The following is a 16,014-nucleotide window of genomic DNA, read 5'->3' as shown; positions in this document are numbered from 1 at the left end:
ACCCTCATGGATGTAATTCCCTCCCTATTGGCATTGTGGGTCAGGTCACAGCAGGTGGACTGCAGTCGTTCAAGAAGGCAGCTCACTACCACCTTCTCAAGGGCAACTAGAGATGGGCAATAAATGGGGGCCCCTCCTGTGTCCCCACTACCCTCCAACCCCACCCCTGCTAAATACCGTTCTCGTTCTCTCAAGTCTCATTGAGGGGTTCACAACAATTTACAAACCTCAAAACAAGATAATGGAGTGAAATAGTTTGGGAAGTACTGTCTTAGTGGATCTTGAAGATGTGATCAGAGATTTGGCTGTTTCCTCAGACTTTATTATCAGTCCCTTTGGACAGACCCACAATTAACTGTTCATGTGTGAAATAAAGTTGCTGCACCTGCTGCTACGAACTAGTCTAAAACCAGCACTAGCAGTTGAAATGCAAATAAGCATTCCATAGGTATTAAACTGAGGCACCCAAGATCAACATCATCAAGTCTAGACTTCACCTTGGCCAGAAGACAGAAAAGCAATTCAATAGGATGTTTTCTGTTCTGGCAAATTAATGACACCAGTTTTTCAGATTTTCTGAATTATATTGTTAGTCCATTGAACTGTCATAAATAGATAATGTGAGCAGAATAATTTATCTTAATCATTGATCCACTAAGAGTGATAGGAACGGACTCAATGGATTGACAATGGGAGCCACTATACTTCAGAACTCTTGGTTCATGGAAGCAATGGGGTACAAGTCCCATTACAATGAAAACAAGCCCTTCGGCCCAACAAGTCCACACCAACCCTCCAAAGAGTAACCCACCCAGATCCATTACCCCCACACCAGCACCTGACACCCACCCCAACCAATGCACCTAGCCTACACATCTCTGAACACTATGGGCAATTTAGTTTGGCCAGTTCACCTAACCTGCATACCTTTGGACTGCAGGAGGAAACCGGAATACCCAGAGGGAATCCACATTGACACAGGGAGAATGAGCAAACTCCACACAGTTGGCTGAGGCTGCAATCGAACCGGGTCCTTAGTGCTGTGAGGCCGCCGTTCCTCCCCTCCCCCCAAAATGATCATTTGTCATTATTGTAAGAACATCTGGTGAGGAAAGGGAGGCTCTGTACTGATGCCATGCTCATCAATGCAAAATAACAGGGCTGGAGTGTGAACAGCACCTATTAAATCATCTTGCTGTGTATCAGTCAGTACAGGGCACCAGAGAGGAGTTAAAAAGCATCTTCAACTATAATCTCCTTTCAGTTGAATTAAAATCTGTAGATGCCAAAAGAACTCTATGTAGCAGTGTCTGCCACTTTATTACTTCACCTTGTCCTGAAAGGTAATAATGTGGAAACGTCCACTCTTTCATTGCCTGCTCCTGTGCTGGGGGTGACCAACATTGAGGTATCAGTTCCTTCTTCCCTGGCAATCTACCCACTTTGCTGGAGTTGATATGGGAGAGTGCTTTCATTGCCTACGCCTTTCCGATACCAGATTGGGTTGGTGTAGCCAGTTACTGAAAGTGTAGGTCCCTCTTGGTTGACTTGTGTTTTGCTTTTCTTTGTCCACAGGACCAGCTGAGAATTGGTTCAATGTCAGAATTTACAGTAGTGAGCTATATCCCTGCCCATGGCCCAGTCAGCATATTCAGATCCTTCTTATGGCAATTGCCTCTATTCAATAAATGTATGAAGTAATTTACTGGCTGCAAACTGTATCAAACAAAAATGGAAAACTGATGGTGCAATATTTCTTTCTATTCTTTTCCTTTTCTATAATTTTGTCTGCATGTAATTTTTTTTATTGCTCTATTACTGCTTTAGAATTGACGAGAGTGGCAGGAAAAAATGTGGTCAATACTGGCCTCTGGACCAGAACACTCGGGGAAACTATGGACTGATTTCTGTCAAAAGCCTGGCAGTAGAAAGCTTTAAACATTATAACAAAACAACACTAGAGATTCAGAATGTAGAGGTAAGGGATCATTACTTTCTGCTTTATCCCTGTTTAAAAATGCTAACTGAACAGTTGAACTGAATTGGCAATTGAACGATTCTTGAATACTCAAGTCTCAGAGCTGCCTTTCAATCCAATGTGCTTACTGTTGGTTGACCTGTCTTAATACTTGCTCCCCTTCGCTTTGACAGAAGGGACTAAGAACTGACTCAACCAGTTTGATTTCATTCAGTGTACAGTGTTTCTTTGTGGGTATGATAGGATTGATGATGGGTGTTGAGTCTTGAATAAGAAAATCTTGCCGTTTGAGCCAGAACGTTAACAGGACACTTGTGCCACTTTCATGTCAGTAATAAAACAGAAGCTGCTGGAAATATCCAGCATGTCTTTATGGAGAGAGAAACAGTGATAGTATTTAAAGCTGATGACCAGCTACTTGGAGCATTTTCTGTGTTTATTTGACTTACCAGCATCTTTGCTATTTTGTGCACTCATATTTGGTTTTTGAAATTAACCATTTCTCAGGTTCAGTACTAACCTTTACTACAGTGAATCATCATTGTAACCTTTCCTTCACTTGTTTTGGGCTAATTGCCTCCAGAGTCCTTGATGTATATTGGGTATTTAAAAAGTATATAATCATCATTAGGATTTGAGCATCTCCAGCAAAGCCAGCATTATTGCCCAGCCTAATTGGTTCTTGTGACATAGGAATATAGTCAGCCCCTCAAGTGCTCCACCATTCTAGATCACCTCTGATTATCTACCTCAATGCCATTTTTCTACAGCGGGCGTGAAGAGTAAGTCGATAAAGTGTGGTGCTGGAAAAAGCACAGTAGGTCAGGCAGCACATGAGGAACAAGAGAGTTGACGTTTTGGCTTAACCTTTCATCAGGGCATGAAGATCCTCCATGTCAAACCACTATAGTCCGTACAGTGCAAGCATTCTACCCTGCTGTTAGGATGGGAGTCGCAGACGTTTGACCCATTGCTGGTATATGTCCCAAGTCAAGGTGGCATGTGATGGGATTCCCTACAGTGTGGAAACAGGCCCTTCAGCCCAACAAGTCCGCACCGACCCTCCGAAGAGTAACCCACCCAGACCCATTTCCCTCTGACTAATGCACCTAACACTACGGGCAATTTAGTGTGGCCAATTCACCTGACCTGCACATCTTTGGACTGTGGGAGGAAACCGGAGCACCCGGAGGAAACCCATGCAGACACGGGGAGAATGTGCAAACTCCACACAGTCAGTCGCCTGAGGCTGGAATTGAACCTGGGTCCCTGGTGCTGTGAGGCAGCAGTGCTAACCACTGCACCACCGTGCCACCCCATTTCTTTTAAATGGAGTGGTTTGGGAGAATCTGTTTACCTTTATGAAATTCCTCCTGAACACTGGAAGATTAGGATGAATCGCTGTGTATGTGAGCATTGTGGTCCTGCTGATGTAATAGGTTCACATTAGAGGATCAGTAATGATAGTTTGTCATTGTTTTGAAAGCTGTGTGTTTTCCTTTGTAAAATGGAGTGCAAGCTGGACATTTAGATGTACTTCTGACCCTGAGATTATTATAAGACTGACTTTGCTCCTGTGGTGCCTCACTATGTCAGTGTGCTGCTGCTAGTGAAACTGAGCCAGAAATCTCCAAACTCACTGACTTACTAAGTTTATCTGATCTCTTGCTGAGAGGCAGTCAGGATCCCAGAGGTGGAAAATGTGAAAACTGACTCTGGTTCCCACATCTGATCGCCACCCATTGATTCCTGCGGGAAGTGCCCTGTTTTGTTGTGAATAGATTGTTAACAGTCACTGTCCTGTTAAGCACATAGGCATTTCACCAGGCATGGTGAAATTAGCTAAAAGAGAGAAGAGCTAGTACTTGTAATGCCACCATAAAATAAATTCTAATTGAAAAGAGGGAATAGATCAAATCTGCCACAGTCTCTTTGGTATATTCCTGTATGGTTTAAAGCAATTTCATAGCTCGAGAATATTACTTTCTTTCCATATGTCCAATTTAGCATATCAGTCATATTTTATTGAATGAGAGAACGCGCTTGTCATATGGCCTACTCCTGGCATTATTTCATATGATTGCAGAGTTTTAAAGAAGTGGATATGTACGCTTACGCAGAATATCTGAAATGCAACCTAAACTGACTGAAGTGTATCCACAAACAAAGTTGTTTGTGTCCTGGTTATTTGACTGATGGTTTAGTTGTGTGTTGAGTGCAGCAATCCTGATATGAACTTTATCAGATTATGTTGGTTAGTGCAATTTGTTCAGTTAATTCAAAAACTATAAAGCATTGTGAACTTTTAACAGGAGTATTATTAAAAAGATCCACTGGCTTCAATCAAGAGTAGGAATTGTCAGCATGCTAGGGTGTTTGTTTCCACAACTTGTTCTCCCACTGCACTCCAGTCTTTCCATTTCTTCTGGGCATTGTTCCCTGGCTCCCAGCTATCCTCTGCTGTCCTCTGAAGTGTCTGCTCATCGCCTGAGTGTTTTGTGCAGTGAGTGCTCACAGGCTGTAATTATTGCATTTAAGCCTGATCCTGTTGAGTTATTCTGATATCTTGACCCATAAACAAACATTTCAGTACTCACTGCTGCCTTGGCTAATACTGACTGACTGTGGGTGGAACTTTCAGCCTTGTGTGCCTCACTATTGGGCAGTACCAAAGGGAAGGTGAACTGTGAGGAGGATGCAAAGATGGTCCAGTGTAGTTTGGAGAAGTTGATTGAGTGGGCGAATGCGTGGCAGGTGATTATAATGTGGATAAATGTGACATTATTCACTTTGGTCACAAAACCAGGAAGACAAATCATTATCTGAATGGCGATAGACTGGGAAAGGGGGAAAGTACGGACTGCAGAAGTTGGAGATTAGAGTCGATAGTGTGAGGCTGGAAAAGCAGCATGTCAGACAGCATCTGAGGAGCAGGAGAATCGACGTTTCTAGCAAAAGCCCTTCTTCTTGTTGTACACCAGTCACTGAAAGTAAACATGCAGCTGCACAGATGAAGGAGGTAGCAAATGATACATTGGCCTTCATAGTGAGAGGATTTGAGAACATGGGTGGGGATGTCTTGTTTCAATTGTATTAGTCCTTAGTGAGGTCACACCTGGGGATTGTGTGCAGTTTTGGCTCCTTACCTGCGGAAGGATGTTCTGACTATAGAGGTCATGATTTGGAGATGCTGGTGTTGGACTGGGGTGTACAAAGTTAAAAATCACACAACACCAGGTTATGGTCCAACAGGTTTAATTGGAAGCACACTAGCTTTTGGAGCGACGCTCAAAAACTGAGCTCAAAAACTGCATGAATTTATGTAAAACTCTGTTATCTCACTTTTTAGATTAGAATCCATCTAAACATCAGGTCATAGACAGAGAACACAGGGGGCTAACACCTTCAACATATTGTCTAGCTATCACCATTGTTAACAGCTAACCTGAGAATGCAACTTTAAAAAAAAGGGTTTTGTGATTTACACATGAAAGAAGTGAAACTATCACTGCATTCTAACAGATGAAAGGCTTAACAGACAATCAATTCTTCAATGTATAATTTCAGTTACATCACTGCAAATTTTTGCTATAAATTCTGTGTTACGATCGAGCCCTCCCAATCACCTGATGAAGGAGCGTCGCTCCGAAAGCTAGTGTGTTTCCAACTAAACCTGTTGGACTATAACCTGGTGTTGTGTGATTTTTAACTGACTATAGAGGGAGTGCAATGAAAGCCTGTCACACCGAATTCTGGGATGGCAGGATTGGCCTGTGAAGAGAAACTAGATCAGTTAGGACTATATTCACTGGAGCTTAGAAGATTGAAAATGAATCTCATAGAATTCTATAAAATTCTCGCAGGGCTTGACAGGATAAACAAAGCAAAGACGTTCCAATGACCAGGGAATCCAGAATCAGGGATCACAGTGTAAGGATACTGGAGGAGGTCATTTGGTACTGACATAAAGGGAAACTTCTTCATCCAGAGAATGGTGAACCTGTGGAATTCTCTAATAAAAAAAAGTGATTAAGGTCAAAACATTGAATGTTTCTAAGATGATGATAGGTATAGTTCTTAGGGGTGTTAAGACGGACCCGCGGGGTCCCGTCTTTGCGTGTTCTTTCGGAAGGAGAGACTCACACTGGCAACTATGGTTAGACGCAGACAGCCGTTTATTCACAGAATCTTAACTGGTACAACGAATCTACAAGCATGCATTCGTTGGAGAAGGCGTTCTGTCTTCTCGTTCAAACTTGACACAATTATACTTCGCGCTGCCTGGAGTCCCCGGTCAGTTCGCCTTCCCCATTGGTCCATTCATCTGCGCGCGCTGGGGATCCGTCCTCCTATTGGCCGCATCGAAGTGCCTGTCCAGCTCCTGCTGTGCTTGACAATGGCTCAGCCATCCCCGGGAGCGGTTCCGATCCCGTATTCAATAGTTCATTGTTTCAAGGAATTACTATGCGTCTGACCGGCTAGCCATTTTCAATAGTTTCAGTTTAACTAAATTGACAATTACACTTATCAACTTTAGACTTAAATAGAGCCATTCACACTTAACAGTTACAGGTTCCGATAGAGCAATTCACACTTGTCTAACAGTTACAGATTCCGATCGGTTTCTTTATTAATCCCGAGTTTCGATGGGGCAATTGATACTGGCTGGTATTTACAGGCTCCAAGATTTAATTAACATTATGCATATCCCATTATGCATATCCAGCCAGGTAGTCATGCAGTAGCCAGCAGCAGCTCGCTTGGCTGTTGTTAACCATTTCAGGGCTGGAACTAGAAGTGTCTGTTGCAGAACTAGTATCACCCTCCCTAGCCCTACATTAAACACCCCAGTGAAATCTCCCCAACATTGGTAAAGGATCTAAGATGTGGGACTGAGCAGTATGATGGCCATTATCATATTGAATGGCAGAGCAAGCTGAAAGGGGTGAATAGCCTATTCCTGTTCCTTTTGCCTATGAAATGGTGGAAGGAGCACTGACTGAAGGGTTTTAAGCTGAAATCTCTAACTCTCAACTTCTCTTGTATCAACTTAGCTCTGTGTAAGTATTGTCATTTTGGGTTCAATAATGATCAGTTCGACAAGGTACATAGTAAGAGTAAGTAGACTCTTTGGCCCCTGGAGTCTGTTCCACCTTGCTCTAATTTTAAGGATTTTTTTTTGTTTTAAACAATTGGATTATATCAGCCCTCAAACTTTTCAAGACAGGGAAAAGAACAATGTTAATAATCTTATCCTCCCAATTCCACCAACTGAGTCATAAAGTCATACAGCATGGAAACAGACCCTTTGGCCCAACCTGGTCCATGCTGACCATGGTGCCCACTCAGCTAGTTCCAATTGCCACATTTGGCCCATGAGAAGGGAAACCCTTCTCATCCAAATGTTTTTTAAATGTTGCTATTGCACCTGCCTCAATTAGTTTCCCTGGCAGCCCATTCCATATACACACCACTCTCCTTGTGAAGAAGTTGCCCCTCAGGTTCTCAAGTCTTTCCCCTCTCACCTTAAACCTCTAGTTTTCAATTCCCCATTCCTGGGTAAATGACTATATGCATTCATCCTGTCTATGTCCCTCATGATTTTATACACCTCAATAAGGTCACCCCTCATTCTCCTACATTCCAAGGAATAAAATCCTATCCTGGCCAATCTCTCCCTATAACTCAGGCCTATGAGTCCTGGCAACGTCCTCCTAAACGTTCTTTGCACTCTTTCCAGTTTAACTACGTCTTTCCTACAACACGTTGACCACAACTGTACACAGTACTCCAAGTCCGGCATCACCAACAAATTATACAACTGTAACATAACATCCCAACTCCTATACTCAATGCTTCGACTGATGAAGGCCAGCATACTAAATGCCTTGTTCACCGCTCTATCTACCTGTGACGCCACTTTCAAAGAACTGTGTACTTGTATTCCTGGGTCCCTCTGTTCCACAACACTCCTCAGGACCTGATTATTTACTGCATAAGTCCTACTTGACTTTCCCAAAGTGCAACACCTCACACTTATCTCTATTGAATTGCATTTGCCTATCCTCAGGCCACTTCCCCATCTGATCAAGACGCCTCTGTAATTTTTTATAACCTACCTCGCTATCAACGATTCTTCCTAATTTTATATCATTTGCAAAATTACTAATCGTGCCTTGTACATTCACATCCAGATCATTTATGTAAACAACATATAACAAAGGTCTCAGCAGCGACCCCTGTGGTACGCCTCTAGTCAAAGGCCTCCAGTCTAAGAAACAACGTTCGACCATCAGCTTCTGCTTTCTCCATTTTGAATCCAGTAATCTAGCTCTCCCTGGATCCCATGCAACCTAACCTTCATGACTAACCTGCCTTGTGGGACCTTGTCAAAGGCCTTCTTACTAAGTCATCATATCATTCTTTGAATCTGTGCTATACTCCCTCCATAACCTTTCCGAAGTAATTTATGTAGGTGGGATGTTCAACGGCTGTCACCTTTTCAGATAGATGTCAATAATCCAAGAGATTCACTATTTGAAGAGCATTAAGGGAGTTCCCTAGTCTCCAGATTGATTATTTGTCTCTCAACCAACATAATCTAAAACAGATTGCCTGGTTATAATCTCTTGTGCATTTGAGAGATCTTGATGTGTACCAAGTTGACTGCCACATTTGCTTACACAAATTCGTTAAAAGGTAAAGAAAGATTTATATATAGGATTCAAATATCCAAATGTGCCCCATACCAATTAAATACTTTTGAAATTTGGTCATTGTGGTAATGTAGGACTACTAGCAATTTTCACACAGCAAGCTTCCAGAAACAGGCATGTGATAATGACCAAAATATGCATATTGGTCAGAACAGTGAGCGGAAAAAAAAATCCTCTCTTCTCCTTCACAGTACTGTTATGCTATCTACCTACCTACCTTCAGAGAGAGAGAAAAAAATGCAGCCACACTCTCAAGGAAGCTTGCACTAGAAAATGTATGTTTCAATGAGGTCACCTCACTCTTTTCTAAACACCAGAGAGCGTAAATACAATTTATTCAGAGTCCCAGCCAATCAAGTAAACCTTTACTGTTCTGCCTTCAGTGCCAAGTATATCCTTGGTTATGGAGACCAAAACTGCATAGATTATTTCAGAGGTCTCACCAATGCATTGTATAATGAAACAATATTCCCTTACTGCACTCCAAATCCTTTGCAATAAAGACTATCATGCATTTTTCTTCCTAATTGCTTGTTATACCTGCATCCTAACTTGTGAAAATACTCAAATCCAAAAGATGAAGGACGGTTGAATAACATGGAATTGTTATACTACAGTGGTATCTGTAAGCTCTCTTTAAAGCTTAACCCCCAGTACCCTGTGATCAAATCCATTGATGAACCACTATAAATGGAGAGATGCAACAAGCAATCAAATGGATGAAAAAAAGGGAAATTGCTGGGCCAAATTGTAATCTAGCCAAGGTTTGCAAAGTTTTGCTCCAACCATGCTCTGAATATTGGACGAAAAAGAAACCTATGGCCTTGGACCCAGTTTCAGAGATGCAACAATTTTGACTATCCTCAAGAAGGGAGAAAAATCATGCTGTAGAAACAAGTTATTTCCCTGTTGTCCAAAATAGGGAAAATCCTGACATGCATTCTCCTGAATCACCTGCCTCCTGCATCTGAGAAAATCCTCCCTGTAGACCTTCCAGAAGACCTGTACTGTGATCTTTTGTTGCCAGATAAATACAAAAAAAATGTCAAGAACACATAGCCTTCATTGCATCCATCGACCTGATCAGCCTCATGAAGATTTGTAGCAGAAATTAGTATGTCTAAATAAACCTCATCCATGAATTGATAACACCCAAATCCATCTTGATATTAACATCCAAAAATATTTGCCCCTTCTATTCCTATGGTCAAAATGAATAATTTACAAGTCCCCATGTTATGCTCAATCATGTGCCACATTCACACACATTTAACCTGTCTATATCATTGCACCATCTTTGTAGCCTCCTCAAAATTTACATTCCTACCTAACTTTATATCGTCATCATAACTTAGATACATTACTCTGCGTCTAAGTCATTAATGTAGACAGAAAATAGTTGACACCCCAGTACTGCGGCAATCCACTAGTGACAGCCTGATGAATTGAAAATTCTCAATTAATCCCTATTCTCTGCTTGTTGTACTTGAACGAATTCACTGCAGATGTTAGTATGTTACCCTCAACTCCCTGAGCCCTTATTTTTTCTATTAACATTTTTATGTGGAAGTTCAGTGTGTGCCGAAATCCAAAAGCACTAAATCTATTGGTACCCTTTCATCAACCTGACCAGTTACATTCTCAAAAAACTAACGTATCAAACACACTTTCCCTTTTCTTAAACCATGTTGACTTTGATCATACATTGATTTTCAAATTTTATTTCCATTGTTTAGACTCAGTTAAGTGCAGCTTTCAGCACTTTCCTTACAAGTGATATCAGAGAAGACAGTGGTCCAGAGGCATTATTGCTAGACTATTAATTTGGAGGCCCAGGTAATGTTTTGGAGACTTGGGTTTAAATCCCACCATGACCGATGGTGGAATTTGAATTAAAACATTTTTAAAAACATCTGTAATCGAATGATGACCATTGATTGTCGGAAAAGCCGTGCGACTTCACTATGTCTTTGTGGAAGGTAACTATTCTTAAGTCAGCGAACAAGATTGGAATACAAGAGCATCTCCAACAAATGTTGCCATACCAAGTCCGCTGTGGACAACAGGCCTACACTCCTGCCATGTCCATTATTGACAGTTTGACAATGATCAAGGCAAGTCTCATCCATGCATTGGTTAACTTTAGGAATGTCAGTAAAGATTGGTGAATTAGTTGCTTGCCCACTCCGTGGACACTTGGCACAACCTGCTGGGAGTGGAGAAGGAAAAAAATTGTTTAAGAAAATTATATATCACTAAGCTTAAAAAAAAACTCTTGTGCTGGTTCTAATTTTCATTTCTCTTGTAGTCCCATGAGAGACGCCAGGTGATCCACTTCCAGTACCTGAGCTGGCCAGATTATGGAGTCCCGTCTTCAGCGACAGCTCTCATTGACTTTCGGTCAGCTGTCCGACAGCAGCAAGGTCTTTCTATCCAAAGCCTGGGTAACCGGTGGAAGGGACACCCTGGAGGACCACCCATTGTTGTCCACTGCAGTGCTGGCATTGGGAGAACTGGTATTGTATAAAACATCAAAAACCTGCTTTATTGTGGGATTGAAGGGACAAAGGAGAAACCGATAGATCTGAGGCAGATGTTTTTTTGCACAAAACAGGAAAAAGTATGAAACTTAGTAGACTTCAGTGCCTTTAACAGTTATTGGTGTGATAAGCTAGGATTTATTTTTTATCTTGTGATGTTTCACAAGCTTTATGGAATTCTTTGAGGATGTGACAAAACACATTGATGAAATAGAGCAGTATATGTGGTGTACATGAATTTTAGCAAGGTGTTGATAAGGTTCCCCATGGTAAGCTCAATCAGAAAGTAAGGAAATTTGGGATACAGGGAAATTTGGCAGACCCACAGAAGACAGAATGTGATAGTAGGTGGAAAGTATTCTGCCTGGAGCTCAGTGACCAGTGGTGCTCCTCCGGGATCTGTTCTGGGACCTTTGCTCTTTGTGATTTTTATAAATGACTTGGATGAGGAAGTGGAAGGGTGGGTTAGTAAGTTTGCTGATGACACGAAGGTCGGCAGGTAGTGTGGAGGGCTGTTGTAGGTTGTAATGGGACATTGACAGGATGCAGAACTGGGCTGATAAATGGCAGATGGAGCTCAACCTGGAAAAGTGTGAAGTGATCCATTTTGGAAAGTCGAATTTGAATGCAGAATACGGAGTTAAATGCAGGATTCTTGGCAGTGTGGAGGAACAGGGATCTTGGAGTCCATATCCATAGATCCCTTAAAGTCGCCACCCAAGTTGATAGATATGGTGTGTTGAGTTTCATTAACAGGGGAATTGAGTTTAAGAGCCACAAGGTTATGCTGCAGTTCTATAAAGTCCTGGTTAGACCACACTTGGAATATTGTGTTCAGTTCTGGTCACCTCATTATAGGAAGAATGTGGAAGCTTTAGAGATGGTTGCAGAAGAGATTTACCGGGATGCTGCCTGGACTGGAGGGCAGGTCTTATGAAGAAAGGTTGAGGGAGCTAGAGCTTTTCTCATTGGAGCAAAGAAGGACGAGAAACGACTTAATAGAAGTGTACAAGATAATGAGGGACATAGATAGAGCGAATAGTCAGAGACTTTTTCCCAGGGCAAAAATGGCTATCACAAGAAAGCATAATTTTAAGGTGATTGGAAGAAGGTTTAGGAGAGATGTTAGAGGTAGGTTCTTTACACAGAGTGTGGTGGGTGCGTTGAATGCGTCTAATGTCAGAGACATTAGGGACATTTAAGTGACTCTTGGATAGGCACATGGAAGATAGTAAAATGAAGGATGTGTCGGTTGGTTTGATCTTAGAGTAGAAAAAAAGGTCGGCACAACATCAAGGGCGGAAGGGCCTGTACTGTGCTGCACTGTTCTATGTTCTATAATTATCTGCCTTTAACTGTCCTGGCCTGTCTGAATCAGTCATTCATCTGATTCCTTTGCTCCCAATATAGCCATTGGGTGAAGTGTGAAAGCTGGCCTGTGGTTTTTTTTTAATCCACTCATAGGATTTGGGCATTTGGCTGGACCATTTATTGTCCATTCATAAGAATCACTGATTGGGAGCCTTCTTAAACCGTTAGAATCCATTTGGTGTAGGTACACATGCAATGTCGGTATGAAGAGAATTTTGATCCAATAACTTTAAAAGAATAGTTCATTTACAAGTTTACAAATTACCTGATAGCTCACCTTTTTGTTATTTAATGTCTTCTTTACACCCTGAATCCACACCATTCCAGTTACTAATCATTGTACCTAATCACAATGGCTGCAAGAGCAGATCAGAGGCAGGGGAAAAATCCATAACTAGTAACTCTGTGACTGCTCAAAGTCAGTCCATAACATACAAATCAGAGATGTGATGGAATGCTCTTTGTCTGGATGGATGCAGCTCCAAAAACATCAAGAGACTCAATAACATCCAGGATAATGCACCCTGCTGGATTTGGCACTCAATCCATCGCCTTAAACATTCACTGATCTCAACAGCTGCAGTGCAAAACATCTACAAGGTGTACTGCAGTCATTTCAGAAAGCTTCCTTGACAGTACCTTCCAAAACCAAAGCCCCCTCCCAGCTAGAAGGACAAGGGCAGAAGATTTCCTTCCAAGTTGCCCATCATCCTGACCTGGACCTATATCACATGTTTCTTCATGTTGGATGGGACAGAATTCTCAAACTCACATGGACTGTAGTGGTTCAAAAAGCTGATCACCAACTTCTCTGGGATGAGTAATAATTGTGCACTGTGCCAATGAGACCTGCATGCTGTAAATTTTAAGTTACCAGACACCATAGTTTCATTGTCTATAAGTTACTGGAAACAACAATGTGGGTTTCAAAAAGTGTTTACAGTTTGAGCATCTGTGGTATCTTAGCTCCAAGATTCTGGCAGTGTATGTCTGTTATCTGAAATCTTGACCACTTGACATGTGATGGCTTTTGTTCTGTAATCAACATTGACAGACTGCATCATGAACAGCGTACCAACTTCTTTGCTGCTCTGTTATTTGGTGCTCCCTAGTGGGAAAGCTACAAATTGTCACTGTTGAGATTGGCCAAAGTCGAAACACATCTTTGTACCTTGGCTTATGATGCAATATGTGTACACTCAGTTTATAGTGATGCTATTTAGAATTGGTGTGTTTGCAGTGTAGATTTAGGATACTTGGCCTAACTGTTCATGCCAGTAATTATATTTTAAATTAGCAGCCTCCTGACCTACTTCATCTCACCCTATGAACATACCATTCCCTTACTGCCTTACCCATGTCCAAATCCAACTTGCTATAGAATCATAGCATGGAAGGGGGCCATTAAGCTCATTAAATCTGCATCTGGTCTTTCAAAGAGCAATTCTGTTAACCCCATTCCTCTAACTCTTTCCCTATATCTCTGCAATTTCTTCTCCTTCAACTAATGATTCAATTCTCATTTGAAATATTACTCAAATTGGATGCACATGCTTTTCAGGCTATGCTTTCCAAATCCTAACTACTCTTTTGCATAAGGACGTTTTTCTTCATAATGCTTTTGGCAATCGCTTAAATCCTGTGCCGTATGCAATCTTTTCAATTACTCCAGATGGTGGGGTGTTTTCAAATTCTCACTACTTCCTGGATGAAGATTCCTGCTGAATCACCTTTTGGATTTACTAGTGATCATCTAATATTTATCCTGCCTTAGCTTTGCCACAAACGGAAACAATCTTCTCCTCACCTATTAAATTCGTTCATAATTTTAAAGTCCTATATCAAATCGTTCTGTCAGTCTTCACTTCTCCAGAGGAGGACAGCTCCAGCCTGATTAATCTAGCCTGATAGAACATAGGGCTCCAAGGAGCAGACCTCCAAGCTTCGAGAATTGGGAGAATGATGAGGCTTGTTATGGAAAAATGTGTGTGTGTGTGTGTGTGTGTGTGTGTGTTAGGAATCTTGTCAGTGCAGTGGAGTATGGACAACAATCATCTTGGTTATCCCCACCATTGCACAAAGACTTTGATCAGCCAGGACTGTGAGATAGTTGGTGTGCAGTGGCTGCCATATGTTTAAAAAAAACTCCTGTGAGCAAACTTATGTTTGGAAGCTAAAACATCAGGGCCCTCTTGGACCATTCCAGCGGCAATGGTGGCAAAATTTGCCATCATTGCTTGGTAACTCCAGCACTGGGGTTGTTGACATTGCTGCTCTGAGTGAGATGGTGGGCAGCTCAAAGAATAAAGCGGTGGATATGCCACCTTCTTGATGGATAAACGTGAAGAAGAGCACCAACTCCATGAAATTGGTTTCACCGTTTCTTAAAAAGAAAACTAGTTGATTATCTCAGTGAGCCTACTCCACAAAAGTTCCAGGACCCTCCAGTTTACCCTAATCTAGAAGCAGTACAGCATAGGCATCAGTGCCCATGCCCAACTCTAGAAGCAGTCTCTGAGGCCAAAAACAAATTCGACTCCAGCCTCAATTGATCATTGTCTGACACAAAATGAGATAAGTTGATTCTCCTTGGTGATTTAAGTATGAGTATTTGGGAGGGGAGATTGGCAAAGGGAAGATGTTACACTGACTCCACCTTATGAAATACCTTGAACATAGACTGATCAAAAGAGTATGGAAGTAATCTTGTAACAAATATTAAAAACTGTCTTTAGAAGCTTCAGTAAGTATCTGAAGAGAAAATGATCAGTGAAAACAAATGTAGTCCCTTACAGTCAAGAGGAAATTACAGTCAAGGGGAACAAAGAAATGGCAGAAGAATTAAACTTGTATCTTGTGTCTGTTGAAATATTTCCCAGAAATGTTAGGGAACCAAAGTGAGAGGGAGGAATTGGAAGAAATCAATATTAGTACAAAGAGGGTACTGGAGAATTGTAATGGGTTAAAGGCTGACGAAGATGGGGTCCTGGAAAACTGGAGGGTAGCAAATGTGTCATTGTTCAAGAAGGGCTGCAAAGAAAAGCCTGGAAACTCTGCGGTGGGTAAGTTACTTGAGAAAATTCTGAGGAATATGATGTACATGCATTTGGAAAGACAGGGTTTGATTAGGAGTAGTGGCTTTGTGAGTGGGAGCTCATGTCTCTCAAATTTATTAGAGTTCTTTGATGAAGTGACCAGGAAGGTTGACGAGACCAGGGTGGTAGACGTAGTCTAAATGGATTTCAGTAAGGCCTTTCATAAGGTTCCACATGGTAGGCTACTCTGGAAGATTAGATCGCATGGAATCCAGGGGGAGCTGGCAAATTGGATACAAAATTGGCTTGATGATAGGAAGCAGAGGATAATAGTGGAAGGATGCTTGTTGAACTATAGGCCTGTGTCTAGTGGA

The 16,014-nt window shown here is 41.7% G+C and overlaps 1 protein-coding gene across 3 annotated transcripts in view; it reads left to right on the top strand.

Moving 5' to 3' along the window:
• Positions 1–16,014, top strand: part of ptpn9a (protein tyrosine phosphatase non-receptor type 9a) — a 240,778-nt gene that overhangs the window by 208,931 nt on the left and 15,833 nt on the right. For all 3 annotated transcript variants that reach the window (XM_087982140.1, XM_043680532.2, XM_043680534.2), the window contains 2 exons: positions 1,828–1,978; positions 11,003–11,210. In XM_087982140.1, coding sequence (XP_087838266.1) covers positions 1,828–1,978; positions 11,003–11,210 — 359 coding nt within the window. The remainder of the gene's footprint in view (positions 1–1,827; positions 1,979–11,002; positions 11,211–16,014) is intronic.

This window comes from Chiloscyllium plagiosum, unplaced genomic scaffold, assembly GCF_037043375.1.
Source record: "Chiloscyllium plagiosum isolate Xiang-an unplaced genomic scaffold, Cpla_swu_hap1 HiC_scaffold_42, whole genome shotgun sequence".
NCBI lineage: Eukaryota > Metazoa > Chordata > Chondrichthyes > Orectolobiformes > Hemiscylliidae > Chiloscyllium > Chiloscyllium plagiosum.
Note: the sequence above shows the minus strand (reverse complement) of the source record. Positions and strands in the feature narration are given on the sequence as shown.